Source organism: Tinamus guttatus, unplaced genomic scaffold (genome assembly GCF_059628265.1).
Source record: "Tinamus guttatus ecotype Peru unplaced genomic scaffold, ASM5962826v1 Tinamus_guttatus_pri_ptg001556l, whole genome shotgun sequence".
Taxonomy (NCBI): domain Eukaryota; kingdom Metazoa; phylum Chordata; class Aves; order Tinamiformes; family Tinamidae; genus Tinamus; species Tinamus guttatus.
Window position 1 is genome coordinate 1 of NW_028290090.1, and position 25,509 is coordinate 25,509.

General features: G+C 59.8%; 2 protein-coding genes across 2 annotated transcripts; both read right to left on the reverse strand.

Moving 5' to 3' along the window:
• Positions 1–3,171: 3,171 nt before the first annotated feature.
• Positions 3,172–7,812, reverse strand: LOC148590243 (BOS complex subunit TMEM147-like; the record flags this gene model as incomplete). Its single annotated transcript, XM_088539273.1, has 4 exons — positions 7,723–7,812; positions 6,904–6,973; positions 4,287–4,352; positions 3,172–3,283 (listed from the first exon to the last, which is right to left on the reverse strand). Coding segments are annotated over exons 1-4 (325 nt in total), but the record flags the coding sequence as incomplete, so codon positions are not given.
• Positions 7,813–8,807: 995 nt separating this feature from the next.
• Positions 8,808–24,581, reverse strand: LOC148590244 (lipolysis-stimulated lipoprotein receptor-like; the record flags this gene model as incomplete). Its single annotated transcript, XM_088539274.1, has 8 exons — positions 8,808–8,840; positions 9,130–9,245; positions 16,021–16,092; positions 18,065–18,160; positions 19,135–19,281; positions 20,753–20,870; positions 21,125–21,133; positions 24,319–24,581. Coding segments are annotated over 8 exons (854 nt in total), but the record flags the coding sequence as incomplete, so codon positions are not given.
• Positions 24,582–25,509: the final 928 nt, after the last annotated feature.

Here is a 25,509-nt window from a genome sequence, read left to right on the forward strand (position 1 = left end):
GTGTCACTGATGTCCCCAATGGTGTCATTGATGTCCCCAATGGTGTCCCCAATGTCACCCGTGGTCCCCAGACCAGTCACATTAATGCTATTGTCCCCAATGGGGTCCCCAAACATGTCCCCATGGCCCTTGTGAGCCCACAGTGTCCCCAATGGTGTCACCAATGGTGTCACTGATGTCCCCAATGGTGTCCCCAATGTCACCCGGGGTCCCCAGACCAGTCACATTAACGTTAATGTCCCCAAGGGGGTCCCCAAACATGTCCCCATGGCCCTTGTGAGCCCCCGGTGTCACCAATGGTGTCACCGATGTCCCCAATGGTGTCCCCAATGTCACCCGTGGTCCCCAGACCAGTCACATTAACGTTAATGTCCCCAATGGAGTCCCCAAATGTGTCCCCATGGCCCTTGTGAGCCCCCAGTGTCACCAATGGTGTCACCGATGGTGTCACTGATGTCCCCAATGGTGTCCCCAATGTCACCCGTGGTCCCCAGACCAGTCACATTAACGTTAATGTCCCCAAGGGGGTCCCCAGAGGTGTCCCCATGGCCATTGTGAGCCCCCAGTGTCACCAATGATGTCACCGATGGTGTCACCGATGTCCCCAATGGTGTCACTGATGTCCCCAATGGTGTCCCCAATGTCACCTGTGGTCCCCAGACCAGTCACATTCACTTTAATGTCCTCAATGGGGTCCCCAAACGTGTCCCCATGGCCCTTGGGAGCTCCTGGTATCACTAATGGTGTCCCCAATGGAGTCCCTGATGTCCCCAATGGTGTCCCCAATGCCACCCGTGCTCCCCACACCAGTCACATTAATGTTATTGTCCCCAATGGGGTCCCCAAATGTGTCCCTCTTCCCCGCGTGGCGGCCCAGGGCCACCTGCAGCCCCGCCAGGTCGGCCAGGTCCACGGTGGCCTTCATGAACTCCTGTCCCCAACGGTGTCCCCAATGTCACCGATGGCCCCAGCGGTGTCACCCGGGGTCCCCGCAACAGCCACGTCAATGTTAATGTCCCCAATGGAGTCCCCAAACGTGTCCCCATGGCCCTTGGGAGCTCCTGGTATCACCAATGGTGTCACCAACAGTGTCACCGATGTCCCCAGTGGTGTCACCGGTGTCACCCGTGGTCTCCAGACCAGTCACATTAATGTTAATGTCCCCAATGGGGTCCCCAAACGTGTCCCCATGGCCCTTGGGAGTCCCCAGTGTCACCAATGGTGTCACCGATGGTGTCACCAATGTCCCCAATGGTGTCACCGGTGTCACCTGGGTCCCCATTGGTGTCACCCGGGGTCCCCGCAACAGCCACGGCAATGTTAATGTCCCCAATGGAGTCCCCAAATGTGTCCCCATGGCCCTTGTGAGCCCCCAGTGTCACCAATGGTGTCATGATGTCCCCAATGGTGTCCCCAATGTCACCCGTGGTCCCCAGACCAGTCACATTAACGTTAATGTCCCCAATGGAGTCCCCAAATGTGTCCCCATGGCCCTTCTGAGCCTCCAGTGTCACCAATGGTGTCACCGATGGTGTCACCGATGTCACCAATGGTGTCACTGATGTCCCCAATGGTGTCCCCAATGTCACCCATGGTCCCCAGACCAGTCACATTAACATTAATGTCCCCAATGGGGTTCCCCAACCAGTCCCCATGGCCCTTGTGAACCCCCAGTGTCACCAATGGGGTCATCAACAGTGTCACTGATGTCCCCAATGGTGTCACCCGGGTCCCCAGCGGTGCCACCCGCGGTCCCCGTAACAGCCACGTCAATGTTAATGTCCCCAATGGGGTCCCCAAACGTGTCCCCATAGCCCTTGGGAGTCCCCAGTGTCCCCAATGGTGTCACCGATGGTGTCACTGATGTCCCCAATGGTGTCCCCAATGTCACCCATGGTCCCCAGACCAGTCACATTAATGTTATTGTCCCCAATGGGGTCCCCAAACGTGTCCCCATGGCCCTTGGGAGCTCCTGGTGTCACCAATGGTGTCACCAATGGTGTCACCGATGTCCCCAATGGTGTCACTGATGTCCCCAATGGTGTCCCCAATGCCACCCATGGTCCCCAGACCAGTCACATTAACATTAATGTCCCCAATGGGGTCCCCAAACGTGTCCCCATGGCCATTGTGAGCCCCCAGTGTCACCAATGGTGTCACCGATGGTGTCACCGGTGTCTCCAATGGTGTCACTGATGTCCCCAATGGTGTCCCCAATGTCACCCGTGGTCCCCAGACCAGTCACATTAATGTTAATGTCCCCAATGGGGTCCCCAAACATGTCCCCATGGCCCTTGGGAGCGCCCAGTGTCCCCAATGGTGTCACCGATGGTGTCACCGATGTCCCCAATGGTGTCACTGATGTCCCCAGTGGTGTCACCAATGTCACCTGTGGTCCCCAGACCAGTCACATTAACATTAATGTCCCCAATGGGGTCCCCAAATGTGTCCCCATGGCCCTTTTGAGCCCCCAGTGTCACCAATGGTGTCACCAATAGTGTCACTGATGTCCCCAATCGTGTCCCCAATGTCACCCGTGGTCCCCACACCAGTCACATTAATGTTATTGTCCCCAAATGTGTCCCCCTTCCCCACGTGCGGCCCAGGGCCACCTGCAGCCCCGCCAGGTCGGCCAGGTCCACGGTGGCCTTCATGAACTCCTGTCCCCAACGGTGTCCCCAATGTCACCGATGGCCCCAATGGTGCCACCCGCGGTCCCCGCAACAGCCGCGTCAATGTTATTGTCCCCAATGGGGTCCCCAAACGTGTCCCCATGGCCCTTAGGAGTCCCCAGTGTCACCAACGGTGTCACCAATGCTGTCGCTGATGTCCCCAATGGTGTCCCCAATGTCACCCACGGTCCCCAGACCAGTCACATTAATGCTATTGTCCCCAATGGGGTCCCCAAACATGTCCCCATGGCCCTTGTGAGCCCACAGTGTCCCCAATGGTGTCACCAATGGTGTCCCTGATGTCCCCAATGGTGTCCTCAATGTCACCTGTGGTCCCCAGACCAGCCACATTAACATTAATGTCCCCAATGGAGTCCCCAAATGTGTCCCCATGGCCCTTGTGAAGCCCCGGTGTCACCAACGGTGTCACCAATGGTGTCCCCAATGGTGTCCCTGATGTCCCCAATGGTGTTCCCAATGCCACCCGTGGTCCCCACACCAGTCACATTAATGTTATTGTCCCCAAATGTGTCCCCCTTCCCCGCGTGGCGGCCCAGGGCCACCTGCAGCCCCGCCAGGTCAGCCAGGTCCACGGTGGCCTTCATGAACTCCTGTCCCCAACGGTGTCCCCAATGTCACCGATGGCCCCAATGGTGTCCCCAATGCCACCCATGGTCCCCAGACCAACCACATTAACGTTAATGTCCCCAATGGGGTTCCCCAACCAGTCCCCATGGCCCTTGTGAACCCCCAGTGTCACCAATGGTGTCACCGATGGTGTCACTGATGTCCCCAATGGTGTCACCGGTGTCACCCGGGTCCCCAGCGGTGCCACCCGCGGTCCCCGTAACAGCCACGTCAATGTTAATGTCCCCAATGGGGTCCCGAAACGTGTCCCCATGGCCCTTGTGAATCCCCAGTGTCCCCAATGGTGTCACCAATGGTGTCACTGATGTCCCCAAAGGTGTCACCGATGTCCCCAATGGTGCCCCCAATGTCACTCATGGTCCCCAGACCACTCACATTAACGTTAATGTCCCCAGTGGGGTCCCCAAACGTGTCCCCATGGCCCTTGTGAGCCCCTGGTGTCACCAATGGTGTCACCAATGTCCCCAACGGTGTCAACGGTGTCACCCGGGTCCCAAATGGTGTCACCCGGGGTCCCCACAACAGCCATGTCAATGTTAATGTCCCCAACGGGGTCCCCACACGTGTCCCCATGGCCCTTGGGAGCCCCCAGTGGCACCAATGGTGTCACTGATATTCCCAATGGTGTCACCAATGTCCCCAATGCTGTCACTGATGTCCCCAATGGTGTCCCCAATGTCACCCGTGGTCCCCAGACCAGTCACATGAATGTTATTGTCCCCAATGGGGTCCCCAAACGTGTCCCCATGGCCCTTGTGAGTCCCCAGTGTCACCAACGGTGTCACCGATGGTGTCACCGATGTCACCCGGGCTCCCCCCAACAGCAGCATCAACATTAATGTCCCCAATTGGGTCCCCTAAGACACCAACAGTGTCGTCCCCAACACCCCTCCCCGTGTCCCCAATGTCCCCCCGTGTCCCCAATGTCCCCAATGTCCCCCATGTCCCCCCCGTGTCCCCACTCACCCCCACCAGGTCGTAGCCTCCGGCCGCCCCCTCCCAGGTGGGGAAGAAGGTGGCCAAAAACAGCATCTGTGGGGAGGGAAGGGCCCAGGCGTCCGGGAAGGGGCCCAGGCGTCCGGGAAGGGCCCAGGAGTCCGGGAAGGGGCCCAGGCGTCCGGGAAGGGGCCCAGGAGTCCGGGAAGGGGCCCAGGCGTCCGGGAAGGGGCCCAGGAGTCCGGGAAGGGCCCAGGCGTCCGGGAAGGGGCCCAGGAGTCCGGGAAGGGGCCCAGGAGTCCAGGAAGGGCCCAGGAATCCGGGAAGGGGCCCAGGAGTCCGGGAAGGGGCCCAGGCGTCCGGGAAGGGCCCAGGAGTCCGGGAAGGGGCCCAGGCGTCCGGGAAGGGGCCCAGGAGTCCGGGAAGGGGCCCAGGCGTCCGGGAAGGGGCCCAGGAGTCCGGGAAGGGGCCCCAGGGTGCCCCAGCCCCCCCCTCCTGCCCCACAACCTGCCCCAAAAGGGCCCAGGCGTCCGGGATGGGGGGGGGGGCCCTGGTATCCGGGTGTTGTTGGGGGGGGTTGTCCCCATCAGGGTCCCCATGTCCGGGTGTTCTTGGGGGGGGGGTCCCAGTGTCCGGGTGTTGTTGGGGGCGGGTCCCGGTGTCCAGGTGTTGGGGGGGGGGGGGTGGATCTCAGTGCCCAGGTGTTGCTGGGGGGTTGTCCCGGTATCCGGGTGTTGTTGGGGTTGTCCCCGTGAGGGTCCCTGTGTCTGAGTGTTGTGGGGGGGGTTGTCCCCGTCAGGGGCCCCGGCGTCCGGGTGTTGGGGGGGGGGGGTCCCGGTCAGGGTCCCCATGTCCGGGTGTTGTGGGGGGTTGTCCCAGTATCCGGGTGTTGTTGGAGGGGGGGGTCCCGGTATCTGGGATTGGGGTTGTACCCGTCGGGGTCCCCATGTCTGGGTGTTGTTGGGGGTCCCAGTATCTGGGTGTTGTTGGGGTTGTCCCTGTCAAGGTCCCCATGTCTGGGTGTTATTGGGGGGTGTCCCGGTGTCCGGGTATTGGAGGGCGGGTCCCCGTGTCCGGGTGTTGTTGTTGGGGTTGTCCCCATCAGGGTCCCCATGTCCGGGTGTTGTTGGGGCGTTGTCCCGGTGTCCGGGTGTTGGGGGGGTGGTCCCGGTATCCGGGTGTTGTTGGAGGGGGGTCCCGGTATCCGGGATTGGGGTTGTCCCTGTCGGGGTCCCCGTGACCGGGTGTTGTTGGGGTTGTCCCCGTCAGGGTCCCGGTGTCCGGGTGTTGTTGGGGGTCCCGGTATCCGGGTGTTGTTGGGGGTGTCCCCGTCGGGGTCCCTGTGTCCGGGTGTTGTTGTTGGGGTTGTCCCCGTCAGGGGCCCCGGCGTCCGGGTGTTGGGGGGTTGTCCCAGAGTCCGGGTGTTGTTTGGGGGTTGTCCCCGTGTCCAGGTGTTGTTGGGGTTGTCCCGGTGTCCGGGTGTTGTTGGGGGGGCGGATCTCAGTGTCCAGGTGTTGTCGGGGTGTCCCGGTCACGGTCCCCGTGTCCGGGTGTTGTTGGGGGAGGTTCTCCCGGTATCCGGGTGTTGTTGGGGGGGTGGTCCCGGTGTCCGGGTGTTGTTGGGGTTGTCCCCGTCAGGGTCCCCATGCGGGTGTTGTTCGGGGTTGTCCCGGTGTCCGGGTGTTGTTGGGGTTGTCCCTGTCAGGGTCCCCGTGTCCGGGTGTTGGGGGGGGATCTTGGTGTCTGGGTGTTGTTGTTGGGGTGTCCCCGTCAGGGTCCCGGTGTCCGGGTGTTGTTGGGGGGTTGTCCCCGTATCTGGGTGTTGTCGGGGGGGTTGTCCCCATCAGGGTCCCCGTGTCTGGGTGTTGTTGTCGGGGGTTGTCCCCGTGTCCGGGTGTTGTTGGGGGGGGATCTCGGTGTCCGGGTGTTGTCGGGGTGTCCCCATCAGGGTCCCCGTGTCCGGGTGTTGTTCAGGGGGTTGTCCCCGTGTCCAGGTGTTGTCGGGGGGTTGTCCCCGTGTCCGGGTGTTGTCGGGGGTTGTCCCTGTGTCCGGGTGTTGTTGTCGGGGGGTTGTCCCCGTGTCCGGGTGTTGTTGGGGTTGTCCCTGTCGGGGTCCCCATGTCCGGGTGTTGTTGGGGGGTTGTCCCCGTGTCCGGGTGTTGTTGTCGGGGTTGTCCCCGTCGGGGTCCCGGTGTCCGGGTGTTGTCGGGGGTTGTCCCCGTGTCCGGGTGTTGTCGGGGGGGTTGTCCCCATCAGGGTCCCCGTGTCCGGGTGTTGTTCGGGGGTTGTCCCCATGTCCGGGTGCTGTTGGGGGGTTGTCCCCGTGTCCAGGTGTTGTCGGGGGGTTGTCCCCATGTCTGGGTGTTGTTGTCGGGGTGTCCCCATCAGGGTCCCCGTGTCCGGGTGTTGTTGGGGTTGTCCCCGTCGGGGTCCCTGTGTCCGGGTGTTGTTGTCGGGGGTTGTCCCCGTCGGGGTCCCCGTGTCTGGGTGTTGTTCAGGGGTTGTCCCCGTGTCCGGGTGTTGTCGGGGGGTTGTCCCGGTGTCCGGGTGTTGTTGGGGTGTCCCTGTCAGGGTCCCCGTGTCCGGGTGTTGTTGTCGGGGTGTCCCCGTGTCCGGGTGTTGTCCGGGTGTCCCCGTCCCCGCTCACCTTGCCCAGTTGCACCAGCAGGAAGGTGGCCCCGGCCTGGACGCAGCGCCAGAACGCCGAGTACTCGGAGCTGCCGGGACGGGGGACGGGGCTCGGAACCGGCACCGACCGGGACCGACTGGGACCGACCCGGGATCAACCCGGTACCGACCTGGTCCTGACCCGGTTCCGACCCCGACCCGGTACCGACCCTGACCTGGTACCGACCCAGTCTGACCTGGTACCGACCCGGTCTGACCCGGTACCAACCCTGACCTGGTACCAACCCGGGACCGACCCGGTTCCGACCCCGACCCGGTACCGACCCGGGACCAACCCTGACCTGGTACCGACCCGGGACCGACCTGGTTCCGACCCCGACCCGGTACCGACCTGGTCCTGACCCGGTTCCAACCCTGACCTGGTACCGACCCGGTCTGACCCGGTCCCGGTCCCGTCCCTGACCCGGTCCCGGTTCCGACCCAGTCCTGGGTACCGACCCCGACCCGGTCCCGACCCGGTTCCGACCCGGTCCCGCCTCCGCCCCGACCGGTTCCAACCCGGTCCCGGTCCCGCCCCCGGTCCCGACTCAGTCCCGGTCCCAGTTCCGACCCTCCCCCAACCCGGTTCCGACCCGGTCCCGGTTCCGACCCCAACCCGGTTCCGACCCTGTCCTGGTCCCGGTTTCGACCCGGTTCCGACCCCGACCCGGTCCCGACCCGCTCCCGGTGCCGGTTCCGGTTCCGCCCCGGTCCCCGTTCCCCCCCATCCCGACCCGGTCCCGGTCCCGGTCGCGGTCCCGCCCCCGGCCCAATCCCGGTTCCGGTCCCGGTTCCTCACAGGCCGCTGCACTTGTACGTGATGAAATAGGGGAAATAGGCGAGAGCGAAACAGTTCCCGAAGTGGAAGAGCGTCATGGCGGCCGCGGGAAGGGCCCCGGCGTCCGGGAAGGGGCCAGGAATCCGGGAAGGGGCCCAGGAGTCCGGGAAGGGGCCCAGGAGTCCGGGAAGGGGCCCAGGAATCCCGGGAAGGGCCCAGGAATCCGGGAAGGGCCCAGGCGTCCGGGAAGGGCCCAGGAATCCGGGAAGGGGCCAGGAGTCCGGGAGGGGCCCAGGAGTCCCGGGAAAGGCCCCGGTGTCCCGGGAAGGGCCCAGGCGTCCGGGCCCCGCTCAGCAGCCGCCGCCGCGGGGCATTGTGGGAGCCGCGCGCGCGCGCGAGCCCCGCCCCCTCGGCTCGGCCTCTCCCCCCCCCTCCCCGGGCTCCTGGCCCCGCCCCCGGCGCCGCTGGCCCCGCCCCCCGCGTTGCGAATCCCCTTCCCTGGCCCCGCCCCCTCCAGCGCCCACCCCCTCTGGCCCCGCCCCCCGGCGCCGCTGGCCCCGCCCCGCGTTTCGAACCCCGTTCCCTGGCCCCCGCCCCTCCTCCTCCCCCCCCGCGCCCTCCCGCTGGCCCCGCCCCCGGCGCCGCTGGCCCCGCCCCCTCGTGTCGCCCCCCTCCCGAGGGCTTCTGGCCCCGCCCCCTCCACCGCCCCCCTCCCTCTGGCCCCGCCCCCCACCCTTCCAACCCCGCCCCCTGGCCCCGCCCCCGCCGGCCCCGCCCCCCGCGTGGTCCCCCCCCCCCATAAAACGGCGCGGGGGGGGAGGGGGGATGACGTCACCGGGGGGAAATAGGGGGTCAATGCGGGGGAATAAACCCCCCCCCGGGGTAAATTTTAATACCCGGGTAAATAAATATAAATACCCGGGAGAATAAATAAAAGCACCCAAATAAATAAGGAAAAACACCCGGCTCCCAAAATTTGTCCTTTAATGTAAAAATAAACACTGAAAATGCCCGAAATGGCCCCAAAACCGCCCGCTCCGGCCCCCCCCTCCCCGCCACGTGCCGGCACGTGGGGGGGGCGGGGCCCCGGCGTCCGGGGGGCGGGGTCAGACCACGAGGCTCTCCCGGCTCAGAGCTTCCTGTGGGGGGGGAAGGGGCGGGGTCAACGGTGGCCCCGCCCCCAACCCCCCCCGGAGCCCCCTTGACCCCCCCAACCCCAAATCCCGCCCGATTCCACCCAAAAATCCGCCTTTCCCCCCAAAAAACCCCAAATCCCCCCGATTTTCCCCCAAATCCCCCCGCCCCCCCCACCCCGCTCTGCCCCCCCCTCACCCGCCGGAGGGGGCGGCGCCCGCCGGAGGGGGCGGGGCCCGGGGAGCCGCCGGGGGCGGGGCCGCCGCGCGGATGGGGGCGCGCCGGGGGCGGGGCCTCGATGACGTCATCGACGGAGCGCGAGCGCGGCCGCCCCGCCCCCCGGGGCGGGGTCCAGGAGGGGCGGGGCGAGTCGGGCTCGTGCAGGGAGCTGACGTCACTTCCGGTCCAGCCTGGGTGGGGAGGGGAGAGGGTCTATAGGGGGCTGTGGAATCTATAGGGACCTATAGAACCCATGGGGGATCTATAGAACCTATAGGGGGCTATAGAACCCAGGGGGACCTATAGAATCTATAGGGGGGTATAGAACCTATAGGGGGCTATAGAGCCCAGGGGGACCTATAGAATCTATAGGGGGGTATAGAACCTATAGGGAGCTGCTAAATCTATCAGGACCTATAGAGCCTATAGGGGCCTATAGAACACAGGGGGACCTATAGAATCTATGAAGTAGAATCTATAGGGGGTTATAGAACCCATAGGGAGCTATAGAACCCATGGGGGAGGTAGAACCTATAGGGGGCTATAGAACCCATAGGGAGCTACAAAATCTATAGGGACCTATAGAGCCTATAGGGGGCTATAGAACCCGGGGGGACCTATAGAATCTATGGGGTAAAATCTATAGGGATCTATAGAACCTATGGGAGCTGTAAAATCTATAGGGACCTATAGAGCCTATAGGGGGCTATAGAACCCAGAGGGACTTATAGAATCTATGGGGTAGAATCTATAGGGGGCTATAGAACCCATAGGGAGATACAAAATCTATAGGGACCTAAAGAGCCTATGGGGGCTATAGAACCCACGGGGACCTATAGAATCTATAGGGGGTATAGAACCTATAGGGAGCTGTAAAATCTACAGGGACCTATAGAGCTTATAGGGGGCTATAGAACCCAGGGGGACCTATAGAATCTATGCGGTAGAACCTATAAGGGGTTATAGAACCTATAGGGAGCTATAGAGCCTATAGGAGGCTATAGAACATAGAGGCAGCTATAGGATCTATGGAGGTAGAATCTATAGGGGGCTGTGGAATCTATAGGGACCTATAGAGCCCATGGGGGATCTATAGAACCTATAGGGGGCTATAGAGCCCAGAGGGACCTATAGAATCTATAGGGGGGTATAGAACCTATAGGGAGCTGCAAAATCTATAGGGACCTATAGAGCCTATAGGGGCCTATAGAACACAGGGGGACCTATAGAATCTATGGGGTAGAATCTATAGGGGGTTATAGAACCCATAGGGAGCTATAGAACCCATGGGGGAGGTAGAACCTATAGGGGGCTATAGAACCTATAGGGAGCTACAAAATCTATAGGGACCTATAGAGCCTATAGGGGGCTATAGAACCCAGAGGGACCTATAGAATCTATGGGGTAATATCTATAGGGATCTATAGAACCTATAGGGAACTGTAAAATCTACAGGGACCTATAGAGCTTATAGGGGGCTATTGAACCCAGGGGGACCTATAGAATCTATGGGGTAGAACCTATAAGGGGCTATAGAACCTATAGGGAGCTATAGAGCCTATAGGAGGCTATAGAACATAGAGGGACCTATAGAACCCATGGAGATAGAATCTATAGGGGGCTATAGAACCTATAGGGAGCTACAAAATCTATAGGGCCCTATAGAGCCTATAGCAGGCTATAGAACCCAGAGGGACCTATAGAATCTATGGGGTAGAATCTATAGGGAGCTAAAGCGCCTATAGGGAGCTATAGAACCTAGAAAGGCCTATAGGATCTATGGCATGTATAATCTATAGGGGGCTATAGAACCCATAGGGAATCCATAGGGGGTATAGGATCCATAGGGGGATATAGTGGCCAAGGGGCAGTATAGAATCTAAAAGGGGGGGGCAGAGCCCATGGAGGGGCTGCAATATTCATGGGGGGTATAGAATCCATAGGAGGCTGGGAACCTATAGGGGGCTATAGAATCCGGGGGGGGTGCGGAACCTATAGAGAAGTATAGAATCCATAGGGGGTGCAGAATGCCTGTGTGGGGGAGTTAGAATCCATAGGGCAGATAAGAAAATCTATAAGGTGCTATAGGCACAGCCCCCCATATCCCCTTTATGGGACACAGGAATCCTATAAATTCCATAGGGGTGTTCAGGCCCCTATAGGACCCACCTGTCGGGGGGGGGGGTTAGCCCCCATAGGGACCATATGGGGAGGTCACAGCCCCCACAACTCCTATAGGGGACACAGGGTCCCTATGGGCTCCATAGGGGTGTCCGGGGTCCCTATGGATCCTATAGGACCCATAGGGTCCATATGGGGGGGTCACAGCCCCCACATCTCCTAGAGGGGACACAGGGACCCTATAGGCTCCATAGGGGTGTCCGGGGTCCCTATAGATCCTATAGGACCCATAGGGTCCATATGGGGGGGTCACAGCCCCCACATCTCCTATAGGGGACACAGGGACCCTATAAGCTCCATAGGGTTGTCCGGGGTCCCTATAGATCCTATAGGACCTATAGGGTCCATATGGGGGGGGGTCACAGCCCCCACATCTCCTATAGGGGATGCAGGGGCCCTATAGGCTCCATAGGGGTGTCTGGGGTCCCTATAGATCTTATAGGACCTATAGGGTCCATATGGGGGGGTCACAGCCCCCACATCTCCTATAGGGGACACAGGGGCTCCATAGGCTCCATAGGGGTGTCCGGGGTCCCTATAGATCCTATAGGACCATAGGATCCATATGGGGTGGTCACAGCCCCCACATCTCCTATAGGGGACACAGGGGCCCTATAGGCTCCATAGGGGTGTCCGGGGGTCCCTTATAGATCGTTATAGGACCCATAGGGACCATATGGGGGGGTCACAGCCCCCACATCTCCTATAGGCGACACAGGGACCCTATAGGCTCCATAGGGGTGTCCAGGGTCCCTATAGATCCTATAGGACCCATAGGGTCCATATGGGGGGGTCACAGCCCCCACATCTCCTATAGGGGACACAGGGGACCCTATAGGCTCCATAGGGGTGTTCAGGGCTCCTATAGATCCTATAGGGTCCATATGGGGGGGTCACAGCCCCCACATCTCCTATAGGGGACACAGGGGCCCTATAGGCTTCATAGGGGTGTCCGGGGTCCCTATAGATCCTATAGGACCCATAGGGTCCATATGGGGGGGTCACAGCCCCCACATCTCCAATACGGGACACAGGGGCCCTATAGGCTCCATAGGGGTGTTCAGGGCTCCTATAGATCCTATAGGGACCATATGGGGGGTCACAGCCCCCACATCTGCTATAGGGGACACAGGGGCCCTATAGGCTCCATAGGGGTGTCGGGGTCCTTATAGATCCTATAGGCCCCATAGGATCCATACGGGGGGGGGTCACAGCCCCCATCTCCTATAGGGGACACAGGGGCCCTATAGGCTCCATAGGGGTGTCCGGGGGTCCCTATAGATCCCATAGGCCCCATAGGGTCCATATGGGGGTGGGTCACAGCCCCCACATCTCCTATAGGGGACACAGGGACTTATGGGCTCCATAGGGGTGTCCGGGGTCCCTATAGATCCTATAGGCCCATAGGTTCCATATGGGGGGGGGTCACAGCCCTCACATCTCCTATAGGGAACACAGGGACCCTATAAGCTCCATAGGGGTGTCCGAGGTCCCTATAGATCCTATAGAACCCATAGGGTCCATATGGGGGGGTCACAGCTCCCACATCTCTTATAGGGGGACACAGGGACCCTATGGGCTCCATAGGGGTGTCGGGGTCCCTATAGATCCTATAGGGGGGTCACAGGGGTCCCTATAGATCCTATGGGGGGGTCACAGCCCCCACATCTCCTATAGGGGACACAGGGGCCCTATAGGCTCCATAGGGGTGTCCGGGGGTCCCTATAGATCCTATAGGACCCATAGGGTCCATATGGGGGGGTCACAGCCCCCACATCTCCTATAGGGGACACAGGGACCCTATAGGCTCCATAGGGGTGTCCGGGGTCCCTATAGATCTTATAGGACCTATAGGGTCCATATGGGGGGTCACAGCCCCCACATCTCCTATAGGGGACACAGGGACCCTATAGGCTCCATAGGGGTGTCCGGGGTCCCCTATAGATCCTATAGGACCCCATAGGGTCCATATGGGGGGGTCACAGCCCCCACATCTCCTATAGGGGACGCAGGGACCCTATAGGCTCCATAGGGGTGTCCGGGGTCCCTATAGATCCTATAGGACCCCATAGGGTCCATATGGGGGGGTCACAGCCCCCACATCTCCTATAGGGGACGCAGGGACCCTATAGGCTCCATAGGGGTGTCCAGGGTCCCTATGGATCCTATAGGGCCCATATGGGGGGGTCACAGCCCCCACATCTCCTATAGGGGACACAGGGGCCCTATAGGCTCCATAGGGGTGTCCAGGTCCCTATAGATCCTATAGGACCCATAGGGTCCATATGGGGGGGGGTCACAGCCCCCACATCTCTTATAGGGGACACAGGGACCCTATAAGCTCCATAGGGGTGTCCGAGGTCCCTATAGATCCTATAGAACCCATAGGGTCCATATGGGGGGGTCACAGCTCCCACATCTCTTATAGGGGACACAGGGACCCTATGGGCTCCATAGGGGTGTCCGGGGTCCCTATAGATCCTATAGGGGGGTCACAGGGTCCCTATAGATCCTATGGGGGGGTCACAGCCCCCACATCTCCTATAGGGGACACAGGGGCCCTATAGGCTCCATAGGGGTGTCCGGGGTCCCTATAGATCCTATAGGACCCATAGGGTCCATATGGGGGGGTCACAGCCCCCACATCTCCTATAGGGGACACAGGGACCCTATAGGCTCCATAGGGGTGTCCGGGGTCCCTATAGATCTTATAGGACCTATAGGGTCCATATGGGGGGGGTCACAGCCCCCACATCTCTTATAGGGGACACAGGGACCCTATAAGCTCCATAGGGGTGTCCGAGGTCCCTATAGATCCTATAGAACCCATAGGGTCCATATGGGGGGGTCACAGCTCCCACATCTCTTATAGGGGACACAGGGACCCTATGGGCTCCATAGGGGTGTCCGGGGTCCCTATAGATCCTATAGGGGGGTCACAGGGTCCCTATAGATCCTATGGGGGGGTCACAGCCCCCACATCTCCTATAGGGGACACAGGGGCCCTATAGGCTCCATAGGGGTGTCCGGGGTCCCTATAGATCCTATAGGACCCATAGGGTCCATATGGGGGGGTCACAGCCCCCACATCTCCTATAGGGGACACAGGGACCCTATAGGCTCCATAGGGGTGTCCGGGGTCCCTATAGATCTTATAGGACCTATAGGGTCCATATGGGGGGTCACAGCCCCCACATCTCCTATAGGGGACACAGGGACCCTATAGGCTCCATAGGGGTGTCCGGGGTCCCTATAGATCCTATAGGACCCCATAGGGTCCATATGGGGGGGTCACAGCCCCCACATCTCCTATAGGGGACGCAGGGACCCTATAGGCTCCATAGGGGTGTCCAGGGTCCCTATGGATCCTATAGGGCCCATATGGGGGGGTCACAGCCCCCACATCTCCTATAGGGGACACAGGGGCCCTATAGGCTCCATAGGGGTGTCCAGGTCCCTATAGATCCTATAGGACCCATAGGGTCCATATGGGGGGGGGTCACAGCCCCCACATCTCTTATAGGGGACACAGGGACCCTATAGGCTCCATAGGGGTGTCCAGGGTCCCTATGGATCCTATAGGACCCATAGGGTCCATATGGGGGGGGGTCACAGCCCCCACATCTCCTATAGGGGACACAGGGACCCTATAGGCTCCATAGGGGTGTTCAGGGCTCCTATAGATCCTATAGGGTCCATATGGGGTGGTCACAGCCCCCACATCTCCTATAGGGGACACAGGGGCCCTATAGGCTCCATAGGGGTGTCCGGAGTCCCTTATAGATCCTGTAGGACCCATAGGGTCCATACGGGGGGGGGGTCACAGCCCCCACATCTCCTATAGGGGACACAGGGACCCTATAGGCTCCATAGGGGTGTCCACGGTCCCTATGGATCCTATAGGACCCATAGTGTCCATATGGGGGGGTCACAGCCCCCACAGCTCCTATAGGGGACACAGGGGCCCTATAGACTCCATAGGGGTGTCTGGGGTCCCTATAGATCCTATAGGACCTATAGGGTCCATATGGGGGGGGCACAGCCCCCACATCTCCTATAGGGGACACAGGGACCCTATAGGCTCCATAGGGGTGTCCAGGTCCCTATAGATCCTATAGGACCCATAGGGTCCATATGGGGGGGTCACAGTCCCCACATCTACTATAGGGGACACAGGGGCCCTATAGGCTCCATAGGGGTGTCCAGGGTCCCTATGGATCCTATAGGACCTATAGGGTCCATATGGGGGGGGTCACAGTCCCCACATCTACTATAGGGGACACAGGGGCCCTATAGGCTCCATAGGGGTGTCCAGGTCCCTATAGATCCTATAGGACCCATAGGGTCCATATGGGGGGGTCACAGCCCCCACATCTCCTATAGGGGACACAGGGGCCCTATAGGCTCCATAGGGGTGTTCAGGGTCCCTATAGATCCTATAGGGCCCATAGGGTCCATATGGGGGGGGTCACAGCCCCCACATCTCCTATAGGGGACACAGGGGCCCTATAGGCTCCATAGGGGTGTTTGGGGTCCCTATAGATCCTATAGGCCCCATAGGGTCCATATGGGGGGGTCACAGCCCCCACATCTCCTATAGGGGACACAGGGGCCCTATAGGCTCCATAGGGGTGTCCGGAGTCCCTTATAGATCCTATAGGACCCATAGGGTCCATATGGGGGGGTCACAGCCCCCACATCTCCTATAGGGGACGCAGGGACCCTATAGGCTCCATAGGGGTGTCCAGGTCCCTATGGATCCTATAGGGCCCCTATAGGACTCACCTGTGGGGGGGGGAGGGTCCCCCAGACGCAGCCGCTCCAGGGGGGGCGGGGCCAGGGTGAAGTGGGCGGAGCCTAAAGGGGGAGGGGCCACGAGGGGGTCACGGGGGACCCCCAAATTGCCCCTCCCCCCATAATTAAATTAACCCCCCATTAATGAAGGCCCCACATTAATTAAACCCCCATGTTAATTAACCTCCTCTGCTAATTAGCCCCCTGTTAATTAACCCCCATTGATCAACCCCTTGTTAATTACTCCTTCCTGTGTTAATTAACCCATTAACCCCATTAGTTAATCCATTACTTAAATTTCCTATTAATTAACTCCCATTAATCAAGCCCCATTAATTAACCCATTAATTAACCCTCATTAATTAACTTACTTAATTCTCTATTAATTAATCCATTAATTAACCCCCATTAACCCATTAATTAATCTCCTATTAATCTACTATTTAACCTCCCCATTAATTAATCATGCCTTATTAATTAACCTGTTAACTAACCCCCATATGGATTAGCCTCCCATTAATTAAGTCCTCCATTAATTATCCTCCCCATATTAAATAACTCATTAATTAACCCCATTAATTAGCTCCCCGTTATTTAACTCCCATGTTACTTAACCACCCATTAATTAACCTCCATGTTAATTAACCCTTGTTAATTATCCCCCATTAACGAAGCCCATGTATAAACCCCTGTGTTAATTAACCCCCCTTAATTAATCCCCCCATTAAGCCCCATTAAGCCCCCATTAAATAACTCTCCATATTAACCAACCCGCACTAATTAAACCCTGTTAATTAATGCCCTGTATTAACTCCCTATTAATTAAGTCCCATGTTAATCAACCTCTCATGTTAATTAACCCCCATTAATTAACCCCCATGTTAATTAACTCCCCATGCTCATTAACCCCCCATTCATTATCCTCCATGTCAATTAACCCCCATGTTCATTAACCCCCCATTAATTAACCCCCATGTTAATTAACTCCCCGTGTTAATTAATCCCCCGTGTTAATTAATCCCCCGTGTTAATAAACCCCCCAATTATTGAATCAACCCCCCATTAATTAATTAACGCCCATTAATTAATTAACCCCCATTAATTAATTAATCCCCCCCCTCACCGGAGCTGCCGTCTCTGTCAACCAATAGGGGCTCCCAGCTGGACCCGCCGGCTGGGGGGGGCAATGACGTCATCAGCGCGATGACGTCATCAGGGCGGTGACGTCATCGGGGGGGGGGGGGGGACGGCCGGGGTGTGACGTCATTGCGGGGGGCGGGGGGGAGGGGGATGATGTCATCACTGGGGGGTGATGTCACCACCAGTGACGTCACTAGGGTGGGTGATGTCACCGCTGGGGTGTGACGTCATCGGGGCCGGTGACATCAGCACCGGGGGGGTGTGACATCACCGGGGGGGGGGGGGGGCTGTGACGTCACCGGGGAGGGTGTGACGTCATCACCAGGGATCATGACGTCATCATCGGGCCATAACACCGTCATGGGAGGCGTGACGTCACCAAAGGGTGTGACGTCACCGGGGGGGGGGGCTGTGACATCATCAGCGAGGGGTGTGATGTCATCGCCCCCGGAGTGATGTCACCACAGAGTGACGTCACCGTGGAGGCTGTGATGTCACCAGGGCGGGTGACGTCACTGGCGGGGGGGGGGGGTCACCCGGGGGAGCGGGGGGGTTGTGTGATGTCACCGGGGGGGGGAGGGAGCTGTGACGTCACCAAGGGGGGGGTGACATCATTGGGGGGTGGCAGAGGGTGTGTGACGTCACAGCAGGGGGCGGGGCTCATGGGGAGGTGTGATGTCACTGGGGGGGTGACGTCACTGTGGGGGGGGTGACGGGGGGTGACGTCACGGCAGGGGGCGGGGCTCATCGGGGGTGACGTCACCGGGGGGAGGGGAGGGTTGACGTCACGGCAGGGGGCGGGGCTCATCGGGGCGGGGCCGCCGGGCGCGCGGCCCGTGACGTCACCCGGGGGGGGAGGGGAGGGGGTGACGTCACGGCAGGGGGCGGGGCTCACCCGAGGGGGGGCGGGCGCCCAGCGTCGTCATGGCGACGGGGGCGGGGCCGTAGCCGGGGGGCAGCCCCGCCCGGGCGGCCTTTCCCGCCACGTAGACTGGGGGGGGGGGAGGGGGGTCACGTGATGGGGGGGCCCCGGCGTCCGGGACTCCCCCCCCCCCCCCAAAAGGGGCCCAGGCGTCCGGGACCCCCAAGTGCCCCCCCCAAGGGGCCCAGGCGTCCGGGGATCTATGGGGCTCCATAGGGGGTATCGGGACAAGGGGCCCAGGCGTCCGGGGGGTCTATGGGGCTCCATAGGGGGTATCGGGACAAGGGGCCCAGGCGTCCGGGGGGCTATGGGGCTCCATAGGGGGTATCGGGACAAGGGGCCCCGGCGTCCGGGGAGTCTATGGGGCTCCATAGGGGGTATCGGGACAAGGGGCCCAGGCGTCCGGGGGGCTATGGGGCTCCATAGGGGGTATCGGGACAAGGGGCCCAGGCGTCCGGGGGGCTATGGGGCTCCATAGGGGGTATCGGGACAAGGGGCCCAGGCGTCCGGGGGTCTATGGGGCTCCATAGGGGGTATCGGGACAAGGGGCCCAGGCGTCCGGGGGTCTATGGGGCTCTATAGGGGGTGTCACCCCGAGGGGCCCAGGCGTCCGGGGGGTCTATGGGGCTCCATAGGGGGTATCGGGACAAGGGGCCCAGGCGTCCGGGGGGTCTATGGGGCTCTATAGGGGGTATCAGGACAAGGGGCCCAGGCGTCCGGGGGGTCTATGGGGCTCCATAGGGGGTATCGGGACAAGGGGCCCAGGCGTCCGGGGGGTCTATGGGGTTCCATAGGGGGTATCGGGACAAGGGGCCCAGGCGTCCGGGGGGCTATGGGGCTCTATAGGGGGGTATCGGGACAAGGGGCCCAGGCGTCCGGGGGTCTATGGGGCTCCATAGGGGGTATCGGGACAAGGGGCCCAGGCGTCCGGGGGTCTATGGGGCTCTATAGGGGGTATCACCAAAGGGGCCCAGGCGTCCGGGGGGCTATGGGGCTCCATAGGGGGTATCGGGACAAGGGGCCCAGGCGTCCGGGGCACTCACGGTCCTCGGGGCAGCAGCAGCGCCGGGGGCAGCAGGGGCAGCGCAGGAGGCAGCAGCAGCGCTGGGGGCAGCACTGGCACCAGCAGAGCCCCACGGCCGCCCCCAGGGCCAGCGCCCCCAGGGCCACCAGGGCCACCAGGAGCCAGTCTGGGGGGCGGGGGGACGTGAGGGGCCCGGGCGTCCGGGCAGCGCCCCATAGAAACCCCACATGGGGCCCGGGCATCCGGGTACCACCCCATAGGACCCCCCCATTAACCCATATGGGGCCCTGGTGTTTGGGCAGCGCCCCATAGAAACCCCCCCATTAACCCATATGGGGCCCAGGCATCCGGGTACCCCCCCATAGAAACCCCACATGGGGCCCGGGCGTCCGGGTACCTCCCCATAGAACCCCCCCATTAACCCATATGGGGCCCAGGCGTCCGGGCAGCGCCCCATAGAACTGCCCCACATGGGGCCCGGGCGTCCGGGCGGTGCACCATAGAAACCCCCCATTAACCCACATGGGGCCCAGGCGTCCGGGTACCACCCCATAGGACCCCCCCATTAACCCATATGGGGCCCAGGCGTCCGGGTACCCCCCCATAGAAACCCCCTCCATGGGGCCCAGGCGTCCAGGCAGTGCCCCATAGAAACCCCCACATGGGGCCCAGGCGTCCGGGTACCTCCCCATAGGACCCCCCCATTAACCCATATGGGGCCCGGGCGTCCGGGTACCCCCCCATAGAAACCCCCCATGGGGCCCTGGTGTTCGGGCAGGGCCCCATAGAAACCCCCCATTAACCCATATGGGGCCCAGGCATCCGGGTACCCCCCCATAGAAACCCCCCCCATGGGGCCCAGGCGTCCGGGCAGTGCCCCATAGAAACCCCCCATGGGGCCCAGGCGTCCGGGCAGGGCCCCATAGAAACCCCCCCATTAACCCACATGGGGCCCAGGCGTCCGGGTACCCCCCCATAGGACCCCCCCATTAACCCATATGGGGCCCGGGCGTCCGGGCAGCGCCCCATAGAAACCCCCCATGGGGCCCAGGCGTCCGGGCAGGGCCCCATAGAAACCCCCCATGGGGCCCAGGCGTCCGGGCAGCGCCCCATAGAAACCCCACATGGGGCCCAGGCGTCCGGGCAGCGCCCCATAGAAACCCCCCATTAACCCATATGGGGCCCAGGCGTCCGGGCAGGGCCCCATAGAAACCCCCCATTAACCCATATGGGGCCCAGGCGTCCGGGCAGGGCCCCATAGAAACCCCCTCCCCATTAACCCATATGGGGCCCAGGCATCCGGGTACCCCCCTATAAAAACCCACCATGGGGCCCAGGCGTCCGGGTACCTCCCCATAGAACCCCCCCCATTAACCCACATGGGGCCCAGGCGTCCGGGCGCCTCCAGTGCGTCTCACCCCCCCCACGTCCCCAGTGTCCCCCATGTCCCAATGTCCCCAATGTCCCCAATGTCCCCCATGTCCCCAGTGTCCCCCATGTCCCCAATGTCCCCCCATGTCCCCCCATGTCCCCCCTGTCCCCCCTGTCCCCAATGTCCCCAATGTCCCCAATGTCCCCCCAGTGTCCCCAATGTCCCCCCATGTCCCCAGTGTCCCCCATGTCCCCAATGTCCCCACCGAGCACCACGAGCTCCGCGGCCGCCTCGTTGTTGCCCTCCAGGTCCAGGGCGGAGGTGACGATGCAGACGTAGAAGCCGCTCTCGCCCCAGGCCGTCTGGCCCAGCTGCAGGTCGGCCTCTGCGGGGGACGCGGCTATTAGGGGAATTACGGTAGACCCCTCTCCCCCTTCCCCCCCTTAAAAATATTTATGGGCTCCTACTAGGGGAATTATGGTACTCCCCCCGCCTAAACACATACATATGGACTCCTACTAGGGGAATTGCGGTACCTCCCCGCCGCTTAAAAAGGGCTCCTGCTCGGGGAATTACGGTAGCCCCCCACCCTGCTTAAAAAAATATATATGGGCTCCTACTAGGGGAGTTACGGTACCCCACCCCGCTTAAAAAAAATACTTATGGGCTCCTACTAGGGGAATTATGGTACCCCCCCGCTTAAAAAAAAAAAAAAAACATGGGGGCTCCTACTAGGGGAATTACGGTACCCCCCCCACACACACTTAAAAATATACATATGGGCTCTTACTAGGGAATTACAGTACCTCCCTGCCACTTAAAAAAATACATATGGGCTCCTACTACAGGAATTATAGTACTCCCCCCCAAGAAAATACATATGGGCTCCTACTAGGGGAATTACGGTACTCCCCCCTCCCCTCAAAAATACATATGGCCTTCTACTAGGAGAATTACGGTACCCCCCCCTTTAAAAAATATATATGGGTCCTACTAGGGGAATTACGGTACCTCCCCACTGCTTCAAAAGGGCTCCTATTAGGGGAATTAATGATAGCCCCCACCCTGCTTAAAAAATACATAGGGGCTCCTACTAGGGGAATTATGGTAGCTACCCCGGCCAAAGCCCTCCTCTGTAGAAACAAGATGCTCTTCTATTAGTGTAATTACAGTAGGCAGCACCTCCCCATAGAAAGTGGCTGCACGTCTATTAGGAGCGTTACAGTAGCTGCCTCCCCCCCTTAAAGCTCTCTGCTTTAAAAACTACGTGGGCCTTTATTAGAGGGATTGTGGTAGGGACCCCCTGTAAGAAGCAGCTGCTCTTCTATTAGGAAGATTAAGGTAGACATGCCTCCACCCCCCCCCAACAGGAAACTGCTGCTGCCTTTGCCTATATAAGAGCGCTGCACGTCTCTTATGGGAATTACGGTAGCCGTGTTCTCTCACCTCCGCCTTTCCTATAAAAAGTAGCTGCGCTTCTACTAGGACAATTAATGCAGCCCCCCAAAGGCGCAGCTGCGCCTCTATTTGGGGGATTAGGGTAGACACCCCCAAACCCAACCTGCAACCCCCCCCCATACAAAATGCCAGCGCTTCTATTAGGGAGATTGTGGTAACCCCCCCAGCCCGTCTCCTTTTTGGAAGCCACTGCGCCGCTATTAGGGGGATTACAGTAGCCACGCCCCCTCCCATGGCCCCCTTGGGGAAGCAGCTGCGCCTTTCCTAGGGGGATTACGGTAGCCCCGGGTGCTACCGTGTTTCTCCTACTCAGGGGCACTCCCCCCAACACAGTGAGGGCCGTAATGCCCCTAGTAGAAGCCCCACGCAAAAGCCCCTACCGTAATGCAACAAACAGCTGCGCAAGCACAACGCCCCTGAGAGCAGCCTGTACCGTAATGCTGCTAATAGAGGTGCAAGTCTTGTCTACCCTAATGCTGTTAATAGCGGTGTCTCCGTACCGTACCACCACTAATAGCCGCACAAGTGCTGCCCTGCTGTAACACCCTTAATAAAGGAGTAAATGACTTCTACCATAACGCTACTAATAGCAGCCCAAGTGCATCGTAATGCTGCTAATAGCGGTACCTACCATAATGCCTCTCATAAAGGTGCATGAAGTTCCCCTACCGTAATGCTGCTAATAAAGGCGCAACAGGTCCCCACCGCAATGCCACCAAGAGCAGCCCAATGCCACTAATAACAGCCCTTTACCGTAACGCTGCTAATAAAGGAGCAACTATGTTCTTACCGCAATGCTGCTAATAGTGGCTCAAAAGCTCCCCTACCATAATACCCCTAATAAAAGGGCACAGGCTGCTCCTGTAATGTTGCTAATAATGCAGCTAATAACAGCGCAAACAGCCCCCTACCATAATGTCACTAATAGCAGCCCCTTACTGTAACACTGCAAATAAAGCACCGAAAACGCTCTTACCGTAACACTGCTAATATTGGTGCAACAGCCCCTGTACCATAATACCACTAATAGAAGAGCACAAGCATCGCCCCGTAATGCTACTAGTGGTGGCCTCTACCGTAACACCACTAATAATGGTACAAATGGTTCCCTACCGCAATGCTGCTAATAAAGGGGCAGAACTGCTGTTACCGCAGTGCTGCTAATAGCAGTGCAAGCGCCGCCCCACCGTAAGCCTGCTAATAGAGGAGCACAATGCTCCTCCCGTAATTGTGTTAATAGGGGTCCCTGATGCAGTGCCACTAAGAGGGGCCCCTACCGTAATGCTGCTAACAAAGGGGCCCCTGGCCCCTACCGCAATGCTACTAATAGGGGCCCCTACTGCAATGCTGCTAATAAAAGTGCACCTGGCCCCTACCGTAATGTCGCTATTAGGGGCCCCTACTGTAATGCTGCTAAGAAAGGGGCATCTAGCCCCTACCGTAATGCTGCTAATAGGGGCCCCCACTGCAATGCTGCTAATAGGGACCCCTACCGTAATACTGCTAAGAAAAGGGCACCTGGCCCCTACCATAATGCTGCTAATAGTGGCCCACACTGCAATGCCACTAATAGTGGCCCCTATCATAATACTGCTAAGAAAGGCGCATCTGGCCTCTACCGTAATGCTACTAATAGGGGCCCCTATCATAATACTGATAAGAAGGGTGCACCTGGCTCCTACCATAATGCTGCTAATAGGGGCCCCCACTGCAATGCTGCTAATAGGGGCCCCCACCATAATACTGCTAAGAAAGGAGCACCTGGCTCCTACCATAGTGCTGCTAAGAGTGGCCCACACTGCAATGCTGCTAATAGCAGCCCCTACCGTAATGATGCTAACAAAGGGGCACATGGCCCCTATCGCAATGCTGCTAATGGGGCCTCTTCCGTAATGCTGCTAAGAAAGGGCACCTGGCCTCTACCGTAATGTTACTAATAGGGGCCCCTACCGTAATACTGCTATTAGGGACTCCTACCGTAATACTGCTAAAAAAGGGGCACCTAACTCCTACCGTAATGTTACTAATAGGGACCCCTACCGTAATACTGCTATTAGGGACCCCTACCGTAATACTGCTAAAAAAGGGGCACCTGGCTCCTACCATAATGCTACTAATAGGGGCCCCTACCGTAATACTGCTAAGAGAGGTGCACTGGCCCCTACCGTAATGATGCTAATAGGGGCCCCTACCGCAATGATGCTAATAGGGGCCCCTACCGCAATGATGCTAAGAGAGGTGCACATGGCCCCTACCGTAATGATGCTATTAGGGGCCCCTACCGTAATACCGCTAAAAAAGGGGCACCCGCCCCCTCCCACAGCCCCCAGCCAAAAAGCCCCCGCGGAAACAGCCCCGGGCGCTACCGTTGACGATGGTGACGGGGCGGCCCTGGTAGAAGGGCCCCAGGGTGACGGCGCCGCCCTGCTTGGTGGCCACGATGCGCACGGTGCGGTCGGCGTCGGGGCAGGCGGCGGCGGCGTCGCCCGCGCAGAACGACTTGTACTTCCAGGTGACGATCGGCGGCGGCTGCGTCACCGTCGTCTCGTAGCGGCACCGCAGCGTCACCGGCTGGAACAGCAGCACCACGGCGTAGGGGTCGGGGACCGTCACCTCCATGGCGCCCGCCATGGGGCCTGCGGGGGGAGAAGGAGGGAGAAAGTGAGGGGGGAAAGGGGGGAAAGGAGGCACAAAATGGGGGGAAAGGGGGAAAAGGAGGCACAAAATAAGGGGGAAAAGGAGGCCCAAAATGGGGGGAAAGGGGGAAAAGGAGGCACAAAATGGGGGGAAAGGGGGAAAAGGAGGGACAAAATGGGGGGAAAAGGAGGGACAAAATGGGGGGAAAAGGAGGGACAAAATAAGGGGGAAAGGGGGAAAAGGAGGCACAAAATACGGGGGAAAAGGAGGGCCAAAATGGGGGGAAAAGGGGAAAAGGAGGCACAAAATGGGAGGGGAAAAGGGGCCAAGGAGGCCCAAAATGGGGGGGGAAAAGGGGCCAAGGAGGCCCAAAATGGGGGGGGAAAAGGGGCCAAGGAGGCCCAAAATGGGGGGGGAAAAGGGGCCAAGGAGGCCCAAAATGGGGGGAAATGGGGGCCAAAATGGGGGGAAATGGGGAAAAGGAGGCACAAAATGGGGGGAAATGGGGAAAAGGAGGCAGCAAACGGGGGGAAATGGGGAAAAGGAGGCACAAAATGGGGGGGGGAAGGGAAAAGGAGGCACAAAATGGGGGGAAAGGGGGAAAAGGAGGCACAAAATGGGGGGAAAGGGGGAAAAGGAGGCACAAAATAGGGGGGGAAATGGGGAAAAGGAGGCACAAAATGGGGGGGAATGGGGAAAAGGAGGCACAAAATGGGGGGAAAGGGGGAAAAGGAGGCACAAAATGGGGGGGAAAAGGAGGCACAAAATGGGGGGGAAAAGGAGGCACAAAATGGGGGGGAAAAGGAGGCACAAAATGGGGGGGAAAAGGAGGCACAAAATAAGGGGGAAAGGGGGAAAAGGAGGCACAAAATAAGGGGGAAAGGGGGAAAAGGAGGCACAAAATACGGGGGAAAAGGAGGGCCAAAA